Genomic DNA, 27,202 nt, shown 5'->3' with positions numbered 1-27,202 from the left:
GTGTGGTGATCCCTGCCACAGTGTAGGCGAGGGAATGTGCAGGCTGTGTGACACTGTCATGGCCGTGTGGTGATCCCTGCCACAGTGTAGGCGAGGGAATGTGCAGGCTGTGTGACACTGTCACGGCCGTGTGGTGATCCCTGCCACAGTGTAGGCGAGGGAATGTGCAGGCTGTGTGACACTGTCATGGCCGTGTGGTGATCCCTGCCACAGTGTAGGCGGGGGAATGTGCAGGCTGTGTGACACTGTCATGGCCGTGTGGTGATCCCTGCCACAGTGTAGGCGACGGAATGTGCAGGCTGTGTGACACTGTCATGGCCGTGTGGTGATCCCTGCCACAATGTAGGCGAGGGAATGTGCAGGCTGTGTGACACTGTCACGGCCGTGTGGTGATCCCTGCCACAGTGTAGGCGAGGGAATGTGCAGGCTGTGTGACACTGTCACGGCCGTGTGGTGATCCCTGCCACAGTGTAGGCGAGGGAATGTACAGGCTGTGTGACACTGTCATGGCCTTGTGGTGATCCCTGCCACAGTGTAGGCCAGGGAATGTGCAGGCTGTGTGACACTGTCATGGCCGTGTGGTGATCCCTGCCACAGTGTAGGCGAGGGAATGTGTCATGGCCGTGTGGTGATCCCTGCCACAGTGTAGGCGAGGGAATGTGCAGGCTGTGTGACACTGTCACGGCCGTGTGGTGATCCCTGCCACAGTGTAGGCGAGGGAATGTGCAGGCTGTGTGACACTGTCATGGCCTTGTGGTGATCCCTGCCACAGTGTAGGCGAGGGAATGTGCAGGCTGTGTGACACTGTCATGGCCGTGTGGTGATCCCTGCCACAGTGTAGGCGAGGGAATGTGCAGGCTGTGTGACACTGTCATGGCCGTGTGGTGATCCCTGCCACAGTGTAGGCGAGGGAATGTGCAGGCTGTGTGACACTGTCATGGCCGTGTGGTGATCCCTGCCACAGTGTAGGCGAGGGAATGTGCAGGCTGCGTCTCTGGCGACATTGACTTGTCAACTGTTTAGTAACACTGAGCATCTTTGCTGAAACAGCGACCAGGTTTTGAGGTGGTTTTGAAGGAATGAGAATTGTCTGTCAGAAGCAGGATCTAAGCTTGTGAAGGCCCTTGTCACTGCCCTGCCACAGCCTTTAGTGTGAGTGAGTTAGTAACATGGTAGAACCCTTATGCTGCACAGCCCCCCTCACCCTGGTCTAGTAACAGTCAGTAAAGGGAGGGCAGAGTGTGGTTGGGGTATCCCTCTGGAACTAGCCTCCTCCAGACAATTGTAAGGGACTGGCATCCCCAGAGAACCAATGGGCTGTGTATAGGAATGCTGTAGATGAAAATCATTCTCTAGTAGAGGGCAGCACAAGTCCTCCCATCCCACACCACCTACACCATCACCCCCACTCACACCCACACCCACACCCTCACCCTTACCCTCACCCCCACTCCCAACCACATCCTCACCTCCACCCACACTCCAACCCACACACCCTCATCTACACAGGCAACCGTGACTGCTGCATATATAGACAGGCAGCCCCCCTACCTGACTCCATGACTGTGTAGAGGACAGGCAGCCCCCCTCCCTGTCTCCATGACTGTGTAGAGGACAGGCAGTCGCCCTCCCTGACTCCATGACTGTGTAGAGGACAGGCAGCCCCCCTCCCTGACTCTGTGACTGTGTAGAGGACAGGCAGTCGCCCTCCCTGTCTCCATGACTGTGTAGAGGACAGGCAGTCGCCCTCCCTGACTCTGTGACTGCTGCATATATAGAGGACAGGCAGCCCCCCTCCCTGTCTCCATGACTGTGTAGAGGACAGGCAGTCCCCCTCCCTGACTCTGTGACTGCTGCATATATAGAGGACAGGCAGCCCCCCTCCCTGACTCTGTGACTGCTGCATATATAGAGGACAGGCAGCCCCCCTCCCTGTCGCCATGACTGTGTAGAGGACAGGCAGCCCCCCTCCCTGACTCTGTGACTGCTGCATATATAGAGGACAGGCAGCCCCCCTCCCTGACTCTGTGACAGCTGCATATATAGAGGACAGGCAGTCCCCCTCCCTGACTCTGTGACTGCTGCATATATAGAGGACAGGCAGCCCCCTCCCTGACTCTGTGACTGCTGCATATATAGAGGACAGGCAGCCCCCCTCCCTGTCCCTATGACTGTGTAAAGGACAGGCAGCCCCCTCCCTGACTCTGTGACTGCTGCATATATAGAGGACAGGCAGCCCCCCTCCCTGTCCCTATGACTGTGTAAAGGACAGGCAGCCCCCCTCCCTGACTCTGTGACTGCTGCATATATAGAGGACAGGCAGCCCCCCTCCCTGACTCTGTGACTGTGTAGAGGACAGGCAGCCCCCCTCCCTGACTCTGTGACTGCTGCATATATAGAGGACAGGCAGCCCCCCTCCCTGACTCTGTGACTGTGTAGAGGACAGGCAGCCCCCCTCCCTGACTCTGTGACAGCTGCATATATAGAGGACAGGCAGTCCCCCTCCCTGACTCTGTGACTGCTGCATATATAGAGGACAGGCAGCCCCCCTCCCTGTCGCCATGACTGTGTAGAGGACAGGCAGCCCCCCTCCCTGACTCTGTGACTGCTGCATATATAGAGGACAGGCAGCCCCCCTCCCTGACTCTGTGACAGCTGCATATATAGAGGACAGGCAGTCCCCCTCCCTGACTCTGTGACTGCTGCATATATAGAGGACAGGCAGCCCCCCTCCCTGCCCCTATGACTGTGTAGAGGACAGGCAGCCCCCCTCCCTGTCGCCATGACTGTGTAGAGGACAGGCAGTCCCCCTCCCTGACTCTGTGACTGCTGCATATATAGAGGACAGGCAGCCCCCCTCCCTGACTCTGTGACTGCTGCATATATAGAGGACAGGCAGCCCCCCTCCCTGACTCTGTGACAGCTGCATATATAGAGGACAGGCAGCCCCCCTCCCTGACTCTGTGACTGTGTAGAGGACAGGCAGCCCCCCTCCCTGACTCTGTGACTGCTGCATATATAGAGGACAGGCAGTCCCCCTCCCTGACTCTGTGACTGCTGCATATATAGAGGACAGGCAGCCCCCCTCCCTGCCCCTATGACTGTGTAGAGGACAGGCAGCCCCCCTCCCTGTCGCCATGACTGTGTAGAGGACAGGCAGTCCCCCTCCCTGACTCTGTGACTGCTGCATATATAGAGGACAGGCAGCCCCCCTCCCTGACTCTGTGACTGCTGCATATATAGAGGACAGGCAGCCCCCCTCCCTGTCGCCATGACTGTGTAAAGGACAGGCAGCCCCCTCCCTGACTCTGTGACTGCTGCATATATAGAGGACAGGCAGCCCCCCTCCCTGTCCCTATGACTGTGTAAAGGACAGGCAGCCCCCTCCCTGACTCTGTGACTGCTGCATATATAGAGGACAGGCAGCCCCCCTCCCTGACTCTGTGACTGTGTAGAGGACAGGCAGCCCCCCTCCCAGACTCTGTGACTGTGTAGAGGACAGGCAGCCCCCCTCCCTGACTCTGTGACAGCTGCATATATAGAGGCTGGCAGCCTACCTCCCTGACTCCATGACTGTGTGGAGGACAGGCAGCCCCCCTCCCTGACTCTGTGACTGTGTAGAGGACAGGCAGTCGCCCTCCCTGTCTCCATGACTGTGTAGAGGACAGGCAGTCCCCCTCCCTGACTCTGTGACTGTGTAGAGGACAGGCAGCCCCCCTCCCTGACTCTGTGACTGTGTAGAGGACAGGCAGCCCCCCTCCCTGACTCTGTGACTGCTGCAAATATAGAGGGCAGCAGGCAGGAGTGGAAAAGATAAGGTTTGATGAATCATGGCATCAGAGCAGAGATAACCAGCAGAGGGGAACCTGTGCACCAAACTCACTCTTATATGGGATAAAGTTACACTCCCAGAATACCTGCACCCCTCTCATTGATAGCCTGTACCTCCTCCTGGTGGAGCATGGCGGGTCCACACAGCTCCACACAGCTCCACACAGCTCCACAATGCTGCCACAGCTGAGGAACAAGTTGCTGTATTGCTGCTGAGCATGCTGTATGGAAGGGCATATGTCTTGATTATTGATCAATGTCACCTTCCATGTGTTTGCCCCAAATAATGTCATTCCGTTGAGAGACAAAAAGTAATACTCATCACTACTGAGGAACAGATCTGACATCAGTGTTGAACATAAGGATTTCAGTTTGTTGTCTCCAGTTAGCATTGTAAGAACAGAGTCCCAACTATGTGTGTTTTGTTAATGATTTGAGTTCTACTGGACTGTGATATGTGGACTGTCCATGCAGTGGGTTCACAGGGTCAAATACTGCAGTGTGTCAGCATGTGACCTGTGTCCAGTCCCTGCAAGCACCTGGTCCACCTGGCCTGTTGTAGGGGTATGTGCAGGAGAGAGCTGTGAGGGGGGGGCTCCTCGTGGTGCGGTGCATGGGGGCTTATTCATAACTGTCTAGACACAGTTGGCGGGGAATCGAGCGGGGATACTTACGCACACAGACATTGAGCATGTTTAGTTCATCATGTTTATGGCCTGGCTGTTTGTTTACATGTTCATATCACATATGTGTTGTCATTGAATATTAACAATGGTTTCTACTTTGCGATGGTGGTGTGTGCATGTGGGTGCGTGTAAGGATCAGCTGACCACTGTGTCACTATCCTGTACATCATCCCTGAATGGATTTGGTTTCAGCATCACATCTGCCACATCTTATCTTAGTACACAGTCACAACCTTGAGGTAATATACCATGGGTACATGGTGTGGTAGTAAGTATTGGATTGACCAGTACTGTACGGCCCCTCACCAAGTATTGAACAGTACTGGCAGGTCCAACACCAGCTGTTGAGAAACAGCAGGAGGTCCTTGACCCAGGGCGTGTACATCTGGCCAGATCTCCCATACAGGCTCTTGTGGACAGGGGCGTGTGTGGCAGATTCACTGTATAATCAACAGTCTGGATCTCATCAAAACACTGGCCTCATAGCTTGTAGATAGGTATGTTACAACAGAGACCAACAGAACTGTTCCAGTATGAACCCACCTGGCAGTAACCAGCCTCAACAGTATAACTTAGCTCACCTGGCTGTATCCAGCCTCAACAGTATTACTTAGCTCACCTGGCAGTAACCAGCCTCAACAGTATTACTTAGCTCACCTGGCAGTAGCCAGCCTCAACAGTATTACTTAGCTCACCTGGCAGTAACCAGCCTCAACAGTATTACTTAGCTCACCTGGCAGTAACCAGCCTCAACAATATTACTTAGCTCACCTGGCAGTAACCAGCCTCAACAGTATTACTTAGCTCACCTGGCAGTAACCAGCCTCAACAGTATTACTTAGCTCACCTGGCTGTAACCAGCCTCAACAGTATTACTTAGCTCACCTGGCAGTAACCAGCCTCAACAGTATCACTTAGCTCACCTGGCTGTAACCAGCCTCAACAGTATTACTTAGCTCACCTGGCTGTAACCAGCCTCAAAAGTATTACTTAGCTCACCTGGCTGTAACCAGCCTCAACAGTATTACTTAGATCACCAGGCAGTACCAGCCTCAACGGTATTACTTAGCTCACCTGGCTGTAACCAGCCTCAACAGTATTATTTAGCTCACCTGGCAGTAACCAGCCTCAACAGTATTACTAAGCTCACCTGGCTGTAACCAGCCTCAACAGTATAACTAAGCTCACTTGGCTGTAACCAGCCTCAACAGTATTACTTAGCTCACCTGGCTGTAACCAGCCTCAACAGTATTACTTAGCTCACCTGGCTGTAACCAGCCTCAACAGTATTAATTAGCTCACCTGGCTGTAACCAGCATCAACCAACCTAGATTCAGTTCATTTGCTCTCGGGCAGAAAGTACCACCCTAAAGTGTTCATGATCTCACATGTGAGCCTCAATACTGTTCATAATATCACTTGACAATCACTGACCATACAATGTAATCAATAAGCTTTTATAATAATCACTGGTCTCCGCACCATTCTATAGCTCACCTGGCAATCATGGAAACTGCTGACTCAGACTATTCTCTGAGAGAACACAGTTCTGTATCAGGTGTGGCTACTTATCCCTTGTAATATTTAATATCTTTAGAATTTACAATTCATCCTGTCAAGTTTAACATGTTGAAACTAACCAAGCCCCTTCCATGCAACTAAAAATACCTCTCCTATTTGTCCAGCGTAAACCACCAGCCGTGATTAATATCTGATATGGTGCCTGGCATATGGGGTGAAGATTAGCAGCCCAAGGAGGTTGCACACATAGTTCTGCCATTGCAGCAATATTTTCATGTCTGAGTTGTGTATCAGTGTTTTCCCTTCATTACACACCCCTAATGAAATGTTATCAATATCATCATGATTGTTGTAAATCTATGGGGACTAAACCCACATCATAAGCATGATAAGCTGCTGTCTGATCAACATCTTGCCTAAGACATTATCAAAATACTCCTCATTATAGTTTTCATTCATTGATATTTAACATGTTCATCTTTTAACAGACTTGAGGGGATCAGCCTGGTCCTGACTTATACAAACTTCCTGAATAACAGCTCCCTTAGAAACAGCTGTCTAAAACACAGCTCCCTTAGAAACAGCTGTCTAAAACACAGCTCCCTGGCTCACAGCTCCCTTAGAAACAGCTGTCTAAAACACAGCTCCCTGGCTCACAGCTCCCTTAGAAACAGCTGTCTAAAACACAGCTCCCTGGCTCACAGCTCCCTTAGAAACAGCTGTCTAAAACACAGCTCCCTGGCTCACAGCTCCCTAAAACACAGCTACCTGAATCACAATGCCGTAAACCACAACTCCCTAAAACACAGCTACCTGAATCACAGTACTGTAAACCACAGCTCCCTAAAACACAGCTACCTGAATCACAGTACTGTAAACCACAGCTCCCTAAAACACAGCTACCTGAATCACAGTACAGTAAACCACAGCTCCCTAAAACACAGCTACCTGAATCAGAGTACAGTAAACCACAGCTCCCTAAAACACAGCTACCTGGAATCACAGTACTGTAAACCACAGCTCCCTAAAACACAGCTACCTGATTCACAGTACTGTAAACCACAGCTCCCTAAAACACAGCTACCTGAATCACAATGCCGTAAACCACAGCTCCCTAAAACACAGCTACCTGAATCACAGTACTGTAAACCACAGCTCCCTAAAACACAGCTACCTGAATCACAGTACAGTAAACCACAGCTCCCTAAAACACAGCTACCTGAATCAGAGTACAGTAAACCACAGCTCCCTAAAACACAGCTACCTGAATCACAGTACTGTAAACCACAGCCCCTAAAACACAGCTACCTGAATCACAGTACTGTAAACCACAACTCCCTAAAACACTGCTACCTGAATCACAGTACTGTAAACCACAACTCCCTAAAACACTGCTACCTGAATCACAGTACTGTAAGCCACAACTCCCTAAAACACTGCTACCTGAATCACAGTACTGTAAACCACAACTCCCTAAAACACAGCTACCTGAATCACAGTACTGTAAAACACAGCTACCTGAATCACAGCTACCTGGAATCACAGTACTGTAAACCACAGCCCCCTAAAACACAGCTACCTGATTCACAGTACTGTAAACCACAGCTCCCTAAAACGCAGCTACCTGAATCACAATGCCCCTAACCACAGCTCCCTAAAACACAGCTACCTGAATCACAGTACTGTAAACCACAGCTCCCTAAAACACAGCTACCTGAATCACAATGCCCCTAACCACAGCTCCCTAAAACACTGCTACCTGAATCACAGCACTGTAAAACACAGCTCCCTAAAACACAGCTACCTGATTCACAGTACTGTAAACCACAGCCCCCTAAAACACAGCTACCTGATTCACAGTACAGTAAACCACAGCTCCCTAAAACACAGCTACCTGATTCACAGTACTGTAAACCACAGCCCCCTAAAACACAGCTACCTGATTCACAGTACAGTAAACCACAGCTCCCTAAAACACAGCTACCTGAATCACAGTACTGTAAACCACAGCTCCCTAAAACACAGCTACCTGAATCACAGTACTGTAAACCACAGCTACCTGAATCACAGCACTGTAAACCACAGCCCCTAAAACACAGCTACCTGAATCACAGTACTGTAAACCACAGCTACCCGAATCACAGCACTGTAAAACACAGCCCCTAAAACACAGCTACCTGATTCACAGTACTGTAAACCACAGCCCCCTAAAACACAGCTACCTGATTCACAGTACAGTAAACCACAGCTCCCTAAAACACAGCTACCTGAATCACAGTACTGTAAACCACAACTCCCTAAAACACTGCTACCTGAATCACAGTACTGTAAACCACAGCTCCCTAAAACACAGCTACCTGAATCACAGTACTGTAAACCACAGCTCCCTAAAACACAGCTACCTGAATCACAGCACTGTAAACCACAGCCCCTAAAACACAGCTACCTGATTCACAGTACAGTAAACCACAGCTCCCTAAAACACAGCTACCTGAATCACAGTACTGTAAACCACAGCTCCCTAAAACACAGCTACCTTAATCACAGTACAGTAAAACACAGCTACCTGAATCACAGCACTGTAAACCACAACTCCCTAAAACACAGCTACCTGAATCACAGTACTGTAAACCACAACTCCCTAAAACATAGCTACCTGAATCACAGCCCCCTAAACCACAGCTACCTGAATCACAGTACTGTAAAACACAGCTCCCTAAAACACAGCTACCTGAATCACAGTACTGTAAACCACAGCTCCCTAAAACACAGCTACCTGATTCACAGTATTGTAAACCACAGCTCCCTAAAACACAGCTACCTGAATCACAGTACTGTAAAACACAGCTACCTAAAACACAGCCCCTATAACACAGCTTTCTGTCTAAATGGATTGATATGCTGGTACAGAAAGTGATGCCTGATAAATACTATTAGCTAGACAAGATACTGTTGGATAGACACAGGCACTAATGGATAGAAAAGATGTTGATAGACACAGGCACTGATGGATAGACATAGACACTAATGGATAGACTCGATATTGATAGTGAGACACAGGCACATATGGAAAGACACAGGCACTGATGGTCAGACACAGGCACTGATGGTCAGACACAGGCACTGATGGACAGACAGGCACTGATGGATAGACAGGCACTGATGGTCAGACACAGGCACTGATGGTCAGACACAGGCACTGATGGACAGACACAGGCATTGATGGTCAGACATAGGCACTGATGGTCAGACACAGGCACTGATGGACAGACACAGGCATTGATGTCAGACATAGGCACTGATGGTCAGACACAGGCACTGATGGTCAGACACAGGCACTGATGGTCAGACACAGGCACTGATGGTCATACATGGGTACTGATGGACAGACATGGGTACTGACGGTCAGACACAGGCACTGATGGACAGACACAGGCACTGATGGATAGACACAGGTACTGACGGTCAGACACAGGCACTGATGGACAGACACAGGCACTGATGGACAGACATGGGTACTGATGGACAGACACAGGTACTGACGGTCAGACACAGGCACTGATGGACAGACACAGGCACTGATGGATAGACACAGGTACTGACGGTCAGACACAGGTACTGATGGACAGACACAGGTACTGACGGTCAGACACAGGCACTGATGGACAGACACAGGCACTGATGGACAGACATGGGTACTGATGGACAGACACAGGCACTGATGGACAGACATGGGTACTGATGGACAGACACAGGTACTGATGGACAGACATGGGCACTGATGGATAGACACAGGTACTGACGGTCAGACACAGGCACATATGGTCAGACACAGGCATTGATGGTCATACATGGGTACTGATGGACAGACACGGGCACTGATGGACAGACATGGGCACTGATGGATAGACACAGGCACAGATGGATAGACACAGGCACATATGGTCAGACACAGGCACTGATGGTCATACATGGGTACTGATGGTCAGACACAGGCACTGATGGACAGACATGGGTACTGATGAACAGACACAGGTACTGATGGTCATACATGGGTACTGATGGTCAGACACAGGCATTGGTGGTCATACATGGGTACTGATGGTCAGACACAGGCACTGATGGACAGACATGGGTACTGATGAACAGACACAGGTACTGATGGTCAGACACAGGCACTGATGGTCAGACACAGGCATTGATGGTCATACATGGGTACTGATGGACAGACACTGGCACTGATGGACAGACATGGGTACTGATGAACAGACACAGGTACTGATGGTCAGACACAGGCACTGATGGTCAGACACGGGCACTAATGGATAGACATTGTGATGGAACCACCACTCACCCAACTCTGCTTTGTTTTCATTTTCTCAATGAGTGGACAAGATGGAATTTGGTCTGGTTATTGATTCACTAAGATTAATTTTTCTCAAGTCCTTTTCATTTGCATGTTTATTGCCTCAGGCTGGTAGGGCTGGTGCTGAGAGATGTGAGGGAGGGAGATTTCGCCTGGGACCCGGGGCTGTGTTCAAGGGGATATATGATGAGGGGCTGTGTTCGAGGGGGATATATCAGGGGTTGTGTTCAAGGGGATATATGATGAGGGGCTGTGTTCGAGGGGGATATATCAGGGGCTGTGTTCAAGGGGATATATGATGAGGGGCTGTGTTTGAGGGGGATATATCAGGGGCTGTGTTAAAGGGGATATAGGATGAGGGGCTGTGTATGAGGGGGATATATCAGGGGCTGTGTTCAAGGGAGGTTTGTCAGGGGCTGTGTTTGAGGGGGATATATCAGGGGCTGTGTTCAAGGGAGGTTTGTCAGGGGCTGTGTTCAAGAGAGGTGTGTAAAGTAAAGGCTTGTGTTCAATTCACGGGAGGTGTATTATGGTCTGTGTTCACACAAGGTGTGTAAGGGTCTGTGTTCAAGGATGGTGTATCAAGAACTGTGTTCAAGGGAGGTGTGTAAAGTAAAGGCTTGTGTTCATGGGAGGTGTATAAGGGGTGACATGTTCACGGGAGGTGTGTCAAGGTCTGTGTTCAAGGGAGGTGTATAAGGGGTGACATGTTCACGGGAGGTGTATCAAGGTCTGTGTTCACACAAGGTGTGTAAGGGTCTGTATTCAAGGGAGGTGTGTCAAGGTCTGTGTTCAAGGGAGGTGTATAAGGGGTGACATGTTCACGGGAGGTGTATCAAGGTCTGTGTTCACACAAGGTGTGTAAGGGTCTGTGTTCAAGGGAGGTGTGTCAAGGTCTGTGTTCAAGGGAGGTGTATAAGGGGTGACATGTTCACGGGAGGTGTATCAAGGTCTGTGTTCACACAAGGTGTGTAAGGGTCTGTGTTCAAGGGAGGTGTGTCAAGGTCTGTGTTCAAGGGAGGTGTGTAAAGTAAAGACTTGTGTTCAATTCACGGGAGGTGTATTATGGTCTGTGTTCACACAAGGTGTGTAAGGGTCTGTGTTCAAGGGAGGTGTATCAAGAACTGTGTTCAAGGGAAGTGTGTCAAGGACTGTGTTCAAGGGAGGTGTATAAGGGGTGACATGTTCACGGGAGGTGTATCATGGTCTGTGTTCACACAAGGTGTGTAAGGGTCTGTGTTCAAGGGAGGTGTATCAAGAACTGTGTTCAAGGGAAGTGTGTCAAGGACTGTGTTCAAGGGAGGTGTATAAGGGGTGACATGTTCACGGGAGGTGTATCATGGTCTGTGTTCACACAAGGTGTGTAAGGGTCTGTGTTCAAGGGAGGTGTATCAAGAACTGTGTTCAAGGGAGGTGTATCAAGGGCTGTTTTTATAGGAGGTGTATCAAGGATGTGTTCACGGGAAGTGTGTCAGGGTCTGAGTTCAAGGGGTGTGTCAGGGCCACTGTTACGGTAGGTGTGTCAGGGTCTGAGTTCCAGGGGTGTGTCAGGGCCACTGTTACGGTAGGTGTGTCAGGGTCTGAGTTCAAGGGGTGTGTCAGGGCCACTGTTACGGTAGGTGTGTCAGGGTCTGAGTTCAAGGGGTGTGTCAGGGCCACTGTTACGGTAGGTGTGTCAGGGTCTGAGTTCAAGGGGTGTGTCAGGGCCACTGTTACGGTAGGTGTGTCAGGGTCTGAGTTCAAGGGGTGTGTCAGGGCCACTGTTACGGTAGGTGTGTCAGGGTCTGAGTTCCAGGGGTGTGTCAGGGCCACTGTTACGGTAGGTGTGTCAGGGTCTGAGTTCAAGGGGTGTGTCAGGGCCACTGTTACGGTAGGTGTGTCAGGGTCTGAGTTCCAGGGGTGTGTCAGGGCCACTGTTACGGTAGGTGTGTCAGGGTCTGAGTTCCAGGGGTGTGTCAGGGCCACTGTTACGGTAGGTGTGTCAGGCCACTGTTACGGTAGGCATGGTAGGTGTGTCAGGGCCACTGTCACGGTAGGCATGGTAGGTGTGTAGAGGGTAATTCACGATAGTGCAACAGAGGTGCAGGGCTGGTTCACTGAAGAGAGGAGTAAGTGATTGAGTTAGCAGTATAAGGATGGGGAGGATGAGTAAGTGGATGATCAGTTGGTACTAGTCACACACTTGTATATAAAAGGAACTGGGATTAACCTAGGGAAGGAAGCATTTTATTAGTTAATTTTCTAGTTTGCTGCCTGTAATTACGGGAGGTACTCCAGGTTGGCCAGTGGAAAGAGGCAGATAGTGGGCCAGATGCAACATACCGGTGAAAAGTTGAAGACCTAAAACCTGACATTTGCTGATAATATTTGCCTAGCTAAGTGGACCAGGTAGTCCAGTAGCCGGCATGCTGAGGCGGCACAAAGAAGGAAGCTCTCAGTGAATGGAGTTCCATTGACATTGAAAATGAGAGCTGGCTATGATTTCTACCTTCATGTAATTATCTCAAGCTTTTGAAAGGAGAAAACTGAGTTTATTTGCCTGTTTTTTCATCCATCGTTTCTTAAAAGCTATGCTGCCGGTCTTTGGGATCACTTATCTTTAAGGTTAGAGGAAAGCTGTGTTAAAGGCACATATTGAGCTGGGGCAGATGAGTTCTACAACTTGGTGATTCTCTGCTTTAGTCAGACAGTTGGGCTGTATCAGATCCAGTTTGTGTGTGAGAAGTGTTGTTGGAAGCCAGTACATCTGACTGTCAACTCCATCCATGCATCATGGTGGTGCCTGTTCACATGGTTCCATAGATCTCAGTTTCAGATAAATTTGTATTACTGCCATTTCGTTAAAATTGCTTATCAGCCTTACAAGTCTATCTTGTTTTCTATGTCTTAAAGCCAGTTTCCATGTCTGTCATTTGTCGTTATCAGGGGCATATCATTGTTATCACGGGAGTATCATTGTCATAAGGGGAATATCATTGTCATCAGGGGAATATCATTGCCATCAGGGGAATATCATCGTCATCAGGGGAATATCATTGTCATCAGGGGAATATCATTGCCATCAGGGGAATATCATTGTCATCAGGGGAATATCATTGTCAACAAGGAAATATCATTATTATCAGGGGTAATATCTTTGTTATTAGGGTAATGTCATCATTTATGATAAGGGATATCATTGTTATCAAAATAATGTAAATACACAACATTGGGGCTAGGTGGATGGTAACGTTAATCCCATGTATTGGGTGTATTTTGTAAGTCCGGACTAGTGTACATGGTGTATGTTGCTAAAATGATATATGAATATGCACTGGAGTCTACGAGGGGCAGTTCTGGTACACCTCCTACTAAGTGCTATTGGATGTTGATGAGTGGTGTGTATTGACAGCCTGTCCTGCACATGGAGCTCTGCCTGATGACTATTCCAGCCTTCCCACGAGTACCTGAGAGTTGCATGATGGGACAGATGGGGGTTTGGTTACGTGGATATGGGCGTTCTATGCATCTTGTGAAGTGCTGCTAACCTGCAGGAACACCCTGTCTGTAGTCTGAAAGAACACCCTGCTGTCTGTAGTCTTGGTGAACATCCTGCTGTCTGTACTCTGGTGGAACACCCTGCTGTCTGTAGTCTGGGTGAATACACCTGCTGTCTGTAGTCTGAAAGAACACCCTGCTGTCTGTAGTCTGAAAGAACACCCTGCCGTCTATAATCTGGTGGAACACCCTGCTGTCTGTAGTCTTGGTGAACATCCTGCTGTCTGTACTCTGGTGGAACACCCTGCTGTCTGTAGTTTGGTGGAACACCCTGCTGTCTGTAGTTTGGTGGAACACCCTGCTGTCTGTTGTCTGAAGGATAACCCTGCTGTCTGTAGTCTGGGTAAACACCCTGCTGTCTGTAGTCTGAATGTACAGCCTGCTGTCTGTAGTCTGAATGAACAGCCTGCTGTCTGTAGTCTGAATGAACACCCTGCTGTCTGTAGTCTGAATGAACACCCTGCTGTCTGTAGTCTGGGTGAACCCCCTTCTGTCTAGCCTGAATGAACACCCTGCTGTCTGTAGTCTGAATGTACAGCCTGCTGTCTGTAGTCTGAATGTACAGCCTGCTGTCTGTAGTCTGAATGAACAGCCTGCTGTCTGTAGTCTGAATGAACACCCTGCTGTCTGTAGTCTGAATGAACACCCTGCTGTCTGTAGTCTGGGTGAACCCCCTTCTGTCTAGCCTGAATAAACACCCTGATGTCTGTAGTCTGGAGGAACACCCTGCTGTCTGTAGTCTGAATGAACACCCTGCTGTCTGTAATCTTGAGGAAAACACCCAGCTGTCTGTAGTCTGGAGGAACACCCAGCTGTCTGTAGTCTGGAGGAACACCCTGCTGTCTGTAGTCTGGAGGAACACCCTGCTGTCTGTAGTCTGGAGGAACACCCTGCTGTCTGTAGTCTGGAGGAACACCCAGCTGTCTGTAGTCTGGAGGAACACCCTGTAGTCTGGAGGAACACCCTGCTGTCTGTAGTCTGGAGGAACATTCTGCTGAATTCAGAATTGAGAGATGATTTGGTTCAGGAGCTGCTCATTAGTATTATCGTGGTTTAGATGTCATGAATATATTAACTCTTTTAACACCGTAGGCCGCTAGACCAGCCAAGAAGCATCGAGTCCCCAGACACCGAAGGCCAGTTAACCGGCTAATCCATAGTCACGTCTAAATAGTATATAATTTTATAAACCTACCAGTCATATCACTCATTTATTAAATCTATCACATTTCACAATGTCTGAAATACGTACTCCATTTCAATTTATAAATTTTTATCGATAGATTAAAATATTATTCACTATTTCCCACAATGTTATTGAAAATAAAATTCTCGGACACACACCTCGACAAAGGGTCCACATCAACATGTCAAACAGCAAAATATAGATGTTTCAAGCAAATCTTTATATATATTATGCAAAGTAATAAGTAAAATAAAAAAAATATATATATAAAAGTTGTCAAACTTACAGCTAAGTTATTATTTCCATCTTTTGGTAAAATCAAATGACATCTTGGCTTTCGTCGCCTCGAATTCTCGGCTCGGACACGATGTTTGATGCAAAAATGTATGCATGAAAAATCTTTGTCATAGCTTGTAACCTAGCACGATACATCCATGAAGCTCCATATTTTTAATAGTCAGGTATGGAACACCCTGTTGTCTGTAGTCTGGGTGAACACCCTGCTGTCTGTAGTCATGTGGAACACCCTGCTGTCTGTAGTCTGGAGGTGCTCCCTGCTGTCTGTAGTCAGGGTGAATACACCTGCTGTCTGTAGTCAGGGTGAACACCCCACTGTCTGTAGTCTGGAGGTGCTCCCTGCTGTCTGTAGTCTGGGTGAACACCCCGCTGTCTGTAGTCTGGGTGAACACCCTGCTGTCTGTAGTCTGGAGGTGCTCCCTGCTGTCTGTAGTCAGGGTGAATACACCTGCTGTCTGTAGTCAGGGTGAACACCCCACTGTCTGTAGTCTGGAGGTGCTCCCTGCTGTCTGTAGTCTGGGTGAACACCCCGCTGTCTGTAGTCTGGGTGAACACCCTGCTGTCTGTAGTCTGGAGGTGCTCCCTGCTGTCTGTAGTCTTGGTGAACACCCTGGTGTCTTTAGTCTGGGGGTGCTCCCTGCTGTCTGTAGTCTGGGTGAACACCCTGCTGTCTGTAGTCAGGTGGAACACCCTGATGTCTGTAGTCTGGGTGAACACCCTGCTGTCTGTAGTCAGGTGAAACACCCTGCTGTCTGTAGTCTGGGTGAAAACTCTGCTGTCTGTAGTCAGGTGGAACACCCTGCTGTCTGTAGTCTGGGTGAACACCCTGTTGTCTGTAGTCAGGTGAAACACCCTGCTGTCTGTAGTCTGGGTGAACACTCCGCTGTCTGTAGTCCGGGTGAACACCCTGCTGTCTGTACTCAGGTGGAACACCCTGCTGTCTGTAGTCTGGGTGAACACCCCGCTGTCTGTAGTCTGGGTGAACACCCTGCTGTCTGTAGTCTGGGTGAACACCCCGCTGTCTGTAGTCTGGGTGAACACCCTTCTGTCTGTAGTCTGGGTGAACACTCCACTGTCTGTAGTCTGGGTGAACACCCTGCTGTCTGTAGTCAGGTGGAACACCCTGCTGTCTGTATTCTGGAGAATTGAGAGATGATTTGGTGCAATAGCTGCTCTTTAGTATTATAGTGGTTTAGATTTCATGAATATGTTAATAATTGCTGTAGAACCCATATCTTGTGACATATGCTAAGTTAAGAAAACATCTTAATTTGGCATCTTTTGTTATGCTGCAATTGACTGTTAAAATTTGGTAGAACATTGCAGCACATTTGATAGAATGAATGGACGTGAACCCTCAATCTTCATGTGATCTAGCAAATGGACTATGTTAGAACCTGGGATGTAGGAAGTCAATTGAAGTTGTTGAAGTTATTGTGTCTATAGCTGGTGACATGGAGGTAGAGTTACCTGCAGCTTGAGTAGACTCTGAGTCACCCCAATAGCTGTGGCTGGACTCCCCCTTCAGTACAACCCCCCCACCCCTCAATCTCTCTCTCTCTCTGCTGGAAGAGGGAGGCAGACAAACTCATATTAGTTTGGACAGCTGGATGCAGGTGAAAAACATGTGAAGTCCCTGTGGGTATTTTGACTGAGAGCACACACATGGTGATATATGAGCGCTAGTGGCAGGAGGAGCATCGCCACAGAGGAAGGGGGGAACAGGGAGCTGATGGTCGGGGAAGGGGGATATATCCCTTGTATCGCACCTTGTGTAGAGCAGCTCACACATATTTTGTTTTGTTGCTAGATTTAATATGGTTTATTAACAAGAGTAATATTTACAGGTTTGGGGTTTTCTCAGTTTGTGAGACAGATTCATTAGTCGGTGTGTTGGCGGAGTCTGTCTGTGGCTCCGTTCTGTTGGCTCCCTGCAGTTGGCTCCACCCTGGGAGTCGGGGACTCGGGGATCAAACGTGCCGAGCATGGAGTATGTTTATTTAACAACGGACTGAAATGTGGCGTATATGGTGGTTAAATGGTGATGTATAACATAAGGAGTAGTCTGTCCAGGTGTGCCATTGGATGACGTAGAGTATTAGCTGTGGGGTTGAGTACCTTATATTGACACACTTGATTACTATATGTTCCAGTGTATGATGCATATTCGAGTATATTGTGCACCTCTATTCTCAGGGATCAGGTAACAATGCTATTTTGTGTAGTGTGTACTATGCTCATCAAAAGAGATTGTTTTGCTCGAAGTTACATCTTGAGTGAATAGGATATTACAAATTTGGTGAAAATGTTAATTGTACATGAAATTATTGAGGTAAAAGATCATCAGACAATTTTACTTATACTTCCTATGACACCAGGCATTTTCTATTTGCACTAATTTATATAATCATCTGTGATTTTCTCATGAAATAGCCCGGAAATTATAAGCAATCACCGGTTTTACTCCCTAGATGTACCAGTGAACATCATAATTCTAGGGCTGTAACGATTCACCGATATCTGCGGTATCATCGATACACAGGTACAGGTGATACTTGAATTATCAGTTTGTGAGATGGGGGTACACTCAAAACATCAGGAAGGGATAGAGTTACCTCCTGTAATGGCAGACGTAGCAGGTTCAACATGTAAGCATGGCAGAACACGAGGCGTGGTGGTAGAGGATGTAACCACTAACTATTACATTTAATGACCATCCCTTCATTTCAAACCGTTTTGTTAGATGTTTGAAGTAAGATGTTTCAAGTTGTCTTTCAGTGGTTTCATCCTTTCTTAATATTTGTAGTGATGCCAGTGGTCTCCTCAGTCTGTTTCATGATACCAGGCGATACTCAGCTCTAATTCAATCCTCAACAACTCGGCTGATATTGATCTTAGTCAGTAGAAAAATCCTGAAACTATTATTGTACCGTGTATATGATATTGTTACATCTTGCTATGGTAACAATATGTATTGAAACTAAAACTACCTGTACAGCACATTGGTTTTCAAGACTAACTGACAAAACAACCCTGAAAGTAGAAAGCAGGAAAAAAAAGACAAAAAATTCTTTTGTTCAACTCTTTTTCAGGTGAAATAAACACGATTTTATCACAGCTGTTGATAAGAAATGGTGGATAATATATACAAAAATCTTTATTTTAACAATAATCCAAATCAATGGGTATCAAATCAATACTGAAACTTGTTTTTCATTCATAAGAAGCAGTAGTAATCTTGAAGGTGAAAGTGTTTATGTTTCCTTCCTACCACCTACATTGAATGTGGTAAACAAACCTCTAGGATCTAACGGCTTTATTACTCTTTTATACAAACTCAAAAAGTGGCAATAATTAATTTGGATGATAAAAAGAAACTTACCTTCGTGTGTTTTGATATGAATTATATAAAGACTGATTGATAAAAGTTTGAAAGCTGAGTGACCTCAGCAAGCCTCCGAGTTAGTTTTAGACTTGTGTGGACTTGTATTGATATATTTGATGTCTAAAGTCACTGAGGTACGTGTGTGTGGTGTGTGTCGACTTGTATTGATATATTTGATGTCTAAAGTCACTGAGGTAAGTGTGTGTGGTGTGTGTTGACTTGTATTGATATGTTTGATGTCTAAAGTCACTGAGGTACGTGTGTGTGGTGTGGGCAGGATGTTCACCTGCTGGGGACTTCAGTGTAGGATAATCTCCAGGAACATGCTGACACTTGTAACACATTAGGGTCAGGTATTGCAGGTCGTCTTGTGTCCTGTTTGTTGTGGGAGTAGCCGTCAGTGTGATTCACCTTCTGTTCCAACAATACTACATTCACCATCTCTCCTCCTGAGGTGCCAACACTGTCGCGCGAATGACCTGAAGACATTGTGGTTTGGTAGGTCGTCTGACAATGTGGGATGACGTGTCCACTTCTGTATTGTTGCAATGTGTTGTTGCAATGTGTTGTTGCAATGTATTGTTGAATGTGTTGCTGCAATGTGTTGTTTAAATGTTGCAATGTGTTGTTGGAATGTTGCAATGTATTATTGCAATGTATTGTTGCAATGTTGCAATGTGTTGTTTCAATGTTGCAATGTGTTGTTGCAAAGTGTGTTTGCAATGTGTTGTTGCAGTGTTACAATGTATTGTTGCAATGTGTTGTTGCAAAGTGTGTTTGCAATGTGTTGGTGCAATGTGTTTGTGCAATGTATTGTTGCAATGCATTGTTGCAATTTGTTGTTGCAATGATGCAATGTATTGTTGCAATGTTGCAATGAATTGTTGCAATCTGTTGTTGACTTCTGGCTGGGCCATATTCGCTTACATATCAGCAGATGCCTATACACTAGCACCACTTGGTGCCCATCACAGCCATGTCACACCGATCACAGCCATATCACACTGATCACAGCCTTGTCACACCAATCACAGCCATGTCACACCAATCACAGCCATGTCACACCGATCACAGCCATATCACACCACAGCCATGTCACACCAATCACAGCCATGTCACACCGATCACAGCCATATCACACCAATCACAGCCATATCACACCCATCACAGCCAAGTCACACCCATCACAGCCAAGTCACACCCATCACAGCCATATCACACCAATCACAACCATATCACACTCATCACAGCTGATATCACACTGATCACAGCCATATCACACCAATTACAGCCATGTCACACCAATCACAGCCATATCATGCCAATCACAGCCATATCACGCCAATCACAGTCATATCACACTGATCACAGCCATATCACACCAATCACGGCCATGTCACACCGATCACAGCCATATCACACCAATCACAGTCATATCACACTGATCACAGCCATATCACACTAATTACAGCCACGTCAAACCAATCACAGCCATATCACACCAATCACAGTCATATCACACTGATCACAGCCATATCACACCAATCATGGCCATGTCACACCGATCACAGCCATATCACACCGATCGCAGCCTTGTCACACTCATCACAGCCAAGTCACATCAATCACAGCCATATCACACCGATCACAGCCACGTCACACCGATCACAGTCATATCACACCAATCATAGTCATATCACACCGATCACAACCATGTCACACTGATCAGAGCCATATCACACAGATCACAGCCATGTCACACAGATCACAGCCATGTCACACTGATCACAGCCATATCACACTCATCACAGCCATATCACACTCATCACAGCCAAGTCACACTCATCACAGCCAAGTCACACCGATCACAGTCATATCACACCGATCACAGCCATGTGACACTCATCACAGCCATATCACAAAGATCAAAATCATATCACACCGATTACAGTCATATCACACTGATCACAGCCATGTAACACCGATCACAGCCATATCACACCGATCACAGCCATATCACACCAATCTCAGCCATGTAACAACGATCACAGCCATATCACACCGATCACAGCCATATCACACTGATCACAGCCTTGTCACTCCACTCACAGCCATGTCACACCAATCACAGCCATGTCACACCCATCACAGCCAAGTCAAATCAATCACAGCCATATCACACCAATCACAGCCATATTATCACAGCCAAGTCACACCCATCACAGCCAAGTCACACCCATCACAGTCATATCACACCAATCATAGTCATATCACACCGATCGCAACCATGTCACACTGATCACAGCCATATCACACAGATCACAGCCATGTCACACAGATAACAGCCATGTCACACCAATCACATCCATATCACACTCATCACAGCCAAGTCACACCGATCACAGTCATATCACACCGATCACAGCCGTGTCACACTCATCACAGCCATATCAAAAAGATCAAAATCATATCACACCGATCACAGTCATATCACACCAATCTCAGCCATGTCACACCGATCACAGCCATATCACACCGATCACAGCCATATCACACCGATCACAGCCATGTCACACCGATCACAGTCATGTCACACCAAACACAGTCATATAACACCGATCACAGCCACATCACACCCATCACAGCCAAGTCACACCGACCACAGCCATGTCACACCAATCACAGCCAAATCACACCCATCACAGCCATATCACACCGATCACAGCCATATCACACCCATCACAGCCATATCACACCCATCACAGCTAAATCACACCCATCACAGCCATATCACACCGATCACAGCCATATCACACCCATCACAGCCATATCACACCCATCACAGCCATATCACACCGATCACAGCCATATCACACCCATCACAGCTAAATCACACCCATCACAGCCATATCACACCGATCACAGCCATATCACACCCATCACAGCCATATCACACCCATCACAGCTAAATCACACCCATCACAGCCATATCACAGCCATATCACACCCATCACAGCCATATCACACCCATCACAGCCATATCACACCCATCACAGCCATATCACTTTATGTACCATTGAAAGTTGATCACACTTCCCTACAATAACTTCAGCATATTGGGTACGCTGATGTGTTACCTGTACTGAATAGACTAATTTTTTATGACTTGAGTTTGTCACTGTATGTTCAGGTATTTGCATGTACATGTATATGTAAGTAGATATAGTCAGATTCCTCATCCCCTGTGTGGATGAATGTCAAGTTGCCGTCATTCTAATACTGATGGAAATGATGGTCCAAATTGATCCAGCATGTTTTGCTTATTGTAATTTGGGAGATTATTGTTACATTATGTTCCATAAACATCTTTGTGCTATTTTGTTGTACCCTCATCAGACGTATCTAGAACTGGAAGTATGTACATTGCCAGAAGCTGACTGGTTCCCGAGGGGAATCACTGGGCAGATTGATTCCCGGGAAGTATGACCATATGATAACAGCAGTGGATAACACTATTATATCCTGTAATGATGCTTGCTGTAATCGGGCTGAGCAGCGAGGCCGCCAGTGTAGACATGCAGCAGCAGAGCATCAACATGATCAAGAGCGAACCAATATTTTAGTGGAAAATAACACCCCGTTTATCTTGTCTCCTGTAATAGAACCTGACTGACTAGCCTGTATCCAGTCTGTATATATATCACAATCCTGGTGACTAGACTGTACCCAGTCTGCATATATCACAATGCAGGTGACTATAGACTGTACCCAGTCTGTATATATATATCACAATCCTGGTGACTAGCCTTTACCCAGTCTGTATATATATATCAATATACCTGTGACTAGACTGTACCAAGTCTATTTATGGCATTAATTTAAACTAGAGGGCAAACGAGATGTCCATTGTTGGTGATGATATGATTAAAGCACATTGGAGTACCCAGTCTCTACATTTTGATACCTATGACTAGACCATGTAGACTCTTCTCAGTCTTTATATCACACCCAACCCCCCCCCCCGGAGAACTGTACCCAGTTTATATGTCACATTTTCTTGTACCTTTTTAGGATTCTGGGTTAGAATTGGTCCCCCACAACCAATGCTGGTCTTGTTTGGCAGTGGTTGGTCAGGCTCGATGACTTGTTGATAACAAGTCACAGCATCAATCTCTGGATTGTCTGGTCCAGACTTGATCATTTACTGGCTGCCATTATTTAGAAGGAATATTGCTAAGTGCGGCATTAATCAACAAACATATTCCGTGTATCTAGACTGTCCCATATCTACCATAGATGATCCCTGTAACTAGACTGTGCTCAGTCTGTATATAACCTTAGATGATCCCAACTGCATGTCGAGTGATGGGAGGTAACAGTGTGCCTCTGTGTTGCAGGAGGAAGAAGAAACGATGGCTTGAAGGCAGCCGACATCGTACCCATCCTACGGGAGAGAGTGGCCTACCTGTCAGGTAAGTGATGTTCTCATACTTGCTACACCCCCATCCCGTTGCTTTCTGTCAAACAGTAGTGACGTCCAGCTGGCCTGTTAGAGAAGATTTGAGCTAGCTCACCTGACTAAAAGTCAAGTGAGCTTATGACCCCCTTTTCTCCTCAGAAACCACAGGTCCAATGCAGCTGAAACTCCACATGCTTGTTCTCACCAATGATGACACCTCATTTTGTTCCACAGGTTTGAAACAGGTTTTTTAACATGATCGCCACGACTTAGCCATAGTTAAACAACTATTTCTGGATATCATTCAGCCATATTTATTCAAAATTTGGTGTGTGTGTAGTTTGTAGTGGGGCTCTGTTTTTATGTGATATTTCAAATTTTGACCTTTGCACTTTGAAACATGCTGTTAAATTTTCTCAAAATGCATTGCCTTTAGTTGTAAACATCATCTCCTCAGAAAGCACGTGACCGAAGTAGCTGGAGTTTCACGTGCTTGCACCCACCAATCATGATACCTGAACTAGCACAAGAGGTTTGAATCTGATGGCAGTTTTATTGAAATTCCTCTTTGTGGCCTCTGCTCAAAATGTAATATTCTTAAATTCAAGCACAATGCATTTTTGGCTTTGTAATCACCTTCTCTGAACTTGACTTAGGAAGCTGAATTTTGGCATGTATGTTTTATGTTATGATGACAGCATACTTTGTTCAAAGCAATGCTGACAGCTACTTCAGTGAGAAAGATTTCTGTCTTTGGTAACATTTATACTCCTGACAACATATCGAGGTGAGCTACAGTGCCGTCGTACTATTTTTGTTATTGCTAAGGACTTACTAAGAGAACCTACAAATTTTGGTAAGGTAAGCTTCAAAGCGATGTTTTGAAAATCCAAATGAGAGACGTAATTGTAAGACCTGGTAGGCCAGAGCCCACTTGCACAAAGCGATCTTAGAGCTAAGATGATCTTAACTCCCATACTTTAACATAGGCTTACAATGGTCGTAGCGCTAAGATCTTTGTGCAAGTGGGCCCAGGTGAGCTCCAGTCCCAGAGTTTGTGTGTGGGGCCCCACACGGTGGCAGCACGTGCTGGGACAGGCTGTCGGGCTGCTGCATTGTTCCCATGTTAACCAAGTGGCAAATTGAAATGGGGTAAATACTTTCAGTTGTGTTACAGCCACACTCTCTTGTGGGCAAGTCAGGTGGAAGTCATTGAGAAGTCGTATTTTGTTTCCAGATAAGATTGTATCACCTGTTTTCAATTATATAACAAGTGTGTCACACTAGTGGCTGACTGAGTGTTTTCATCAAAGGACTGATACTGGACCCTGTGTCTCACACGGATATTGAACCCTGTGTCTCACACAGACAGTCACTGGACCCTGTGTCTCACACAGACAGATACTGGACCCTGTGTCTCACACAGACAGATACTGAACACTGTGTCTCACACAGACAGTCACTGGACCCTGTGTCTCACACAGACAGTCACTGGACCCTGACAGGATTGTCTGGTCCAGACTCAGTTGTTTACAGACCTCCATCATATAGCTGGAATATTGCTGAGTGCGGGGTTAAACAACAAATAAACAAAACACACAAAGATAATGGACCCTGTGTCTCACACAGACAGACACTGGACACTGTGTCTCACTCAGACAGACACTGGATCCTGTGTCTCACACAGACAGACATGGAACCCTGTGTCTCACTCAGACAGATACAGGACCCTGTGTCTCACACAGACAGACATGGAACCCTGTGTCTCACTCAGACAGATACAGGACCCTGTGTCTCACACAGACAGACATGGAACCCTGTGTCTCACTCAGACAGATACAGGACCCTGTGTCTCACACAGACAGACATGGAACCCTGTGTCTCACTCAGACAGACACTGGACACTGTGTCTCACACAGACAGATACTGGACCCTGTGTCTCACACAGACAGTCACTGGACCCTGTGTCTCACACAGATACAGGACCCTGTGTTTCAAAGACAGATACTGGACACTGTGTCTCACACAGACAGATACTGAACCCTGTGTCTCACACAGATACAGGACCCTGTGTTTCAAAGACAGAATCTCTCCTGATATCAAATGTGAATATTGTTCGCAAAAGATTTATATCCATGGCTTTGGCTAGTGTGTCAGATGAGAACTGCTGATCAAACTTTAGAATTGATGTTTGTTTCAACCATGGTAAAACCTGAAAAGGGATGTTCTCAACAATACCAAAGATTGAGAGAGATCCGAGGTCAAGGTCAGCAGATCTGGACATCATGCATGAGCAACCTTGTTTGTTTGTTTAACGCCTCACTCAGCAATATTCCCGTTATATGACAGCAGTCTGTAAATAATTGACTATGGACCAGACAATCCAGTGATTGACATGAGCATCAATCCACGCAGTTGGGATACAATCATGCAATGACATGCATCAACCAAGTCAGCGAGCCTGACCACCCGATCCCGTTCATCGCCTCTTACGACAAGCATAGTCGCCTGAGCAACCTTGTACTAGGGGTGAAACAATACAGCAAGGTCATGATATGATACGTATCACGATACATAGATCATGATATGACACCTATTGCGATATGCATAATTATATCCAATAGCTTGGAAACTTCTTTACTTGTAACATTTTGGAGCAGAACGGAAAAGGTAACTGTAGACACATGTTTGCTGTGGCTATTTTTTATTAGTGAACTTGAAACTCTAATTTTTCAATATTTGACTGATAAAATCACTGGGGGGTCATTAAAACGAGTAGGAAATAATGTATTTTAGCAAGTGCAAGAAACAAGTATTGTGTATAGTATCGTCACTTGAAAGCTCACGATGCACCGGTGCACATTTGTATCACTTCACCCCAACCTTGTACAACTGAATTAATCACTTCCAGGGTATTTGATTGGCTAACCAAGCATTTAGGACAGAATTAGGCCATAGCCACTAACTAACTACTGTTTGCTGATTGTCTGATAATAGAATGAATGGATGGGGTTTGTGTTTCATTATTGCGCTGAATGATGTCGGATTCCGTGTTATTGTGTGTTGTGTCCTTTTTTAAGGAAGAGAATTTATGGATGTCATCTTATAATAATAAAGAAGTTATCCATAAATTCTCTTCCTTATGTGTATCACTTCTAAGTGCCTTTCAAAGTCTTTTTTTGTTCGTGATTAAGAAGTCTGTGAAGTGATTATTGTTGACATATTTATTTATAAGAATTGACTTCATGCTGTTTTTGTGCTGTCAGTGGTACTCACTGTTCTTGACAAATCTTGACAAAGAAAATATATATACTACACACAGACATGTGTTAACAGTAATTCTCCATCATAGTTGCAGTTTATTAAAGGAAACAAGAAACAGAACGTTGAACTGTCTATCCCGTTTTGAAATTATGTGTAGTGGGAACCATAAGACTGTTTTTGTCAGGCCTGGAGACGTGTAACAGATACGGAATGTTTTTTTTTAAGTGAATGCCACAATGCCAAAGTTTGATACTGATGAATAGTGGATGTGTTTAACCAATGATTGAGTTTTGTATTTAGCAGTCCATGATTGACTTGGTTGCCCTGTTGCAGGTGGGCGGGACAAAAGAGGTGGCCCCATTCTGACGTTCCCCTCACACACTCACCCAGAGAGGTTGAAGTATGAGGATCTCCGGCGTCTCATGACGTATCTCGCCAGTGTACCTAGGTAAGATCTCCCATGTCTCATGTATCTCGCCAGTGTACCTAGGTAAGATCTCCCATGTCTCATGTATCTCGCCAGTGTACCTAGGTAAGATCTCCCACGTCTCATGTATCTCACCAGTGTACCTAGTTAAGATCTCCCATGTCTCATGTATCTCGCCAGTGTACCTAGGTAAGATCTCCCATGTCTCATGTATCTCGTCAGTGTACCTAGGTAAGATCTCCC

The 27,202-nt window shown here is 46.7% G+C and overlaps 1 protein-coding gene across 1 annotated transcript in view; it reads left to right on the top strand.

Moving 5' to 3' along the window:
* The window catches only part of LOC125372244 (triple functional domain protein-like), a 36,825-nt gene extending 9,676 nt beyond the window's left edge, over positions 1-27,149 (top strand). Inside the window, exons 2-3 of the mRNA XM_048381530.1 lie at positions 23,207-23,281; positions 26,866-27,149. Of these exons, the coding sequence (XP_048237487.1) occupies positions 23,207-23,281; positions 26,866-26,984 (194 nt within the window). The 3' untranslated portion in view covers positions 26,985-27,149. The remainder of the gene's footprint in view (positions 1-23,206; positions 23,282-26,865) is intronic.
* Positions 27,150-27,202: the final 53 nt, after the last annotated feature.

This window comes from Haliotis rufescens, unplaced genomic scaffold (genome assembly GCF_023055435.1).
Source record: "Haliotis rufescens isolate VD_foot unplaced genomic scaffold, xgHalRufe1.0.p SCAF_4, whole genome shotgun sequence".
Classification (NCBI taxonomy): Eukaryota; Metazoa; Mollusca; class Gastropoda; order Lepetellida; family Haliotidae; genus Haliotis; species Haliotis rufescens.
Note: the sequence above shows the minus strand (reverse complement) of the source record. Positions and strands in the feature narration are given on the sequence as shown.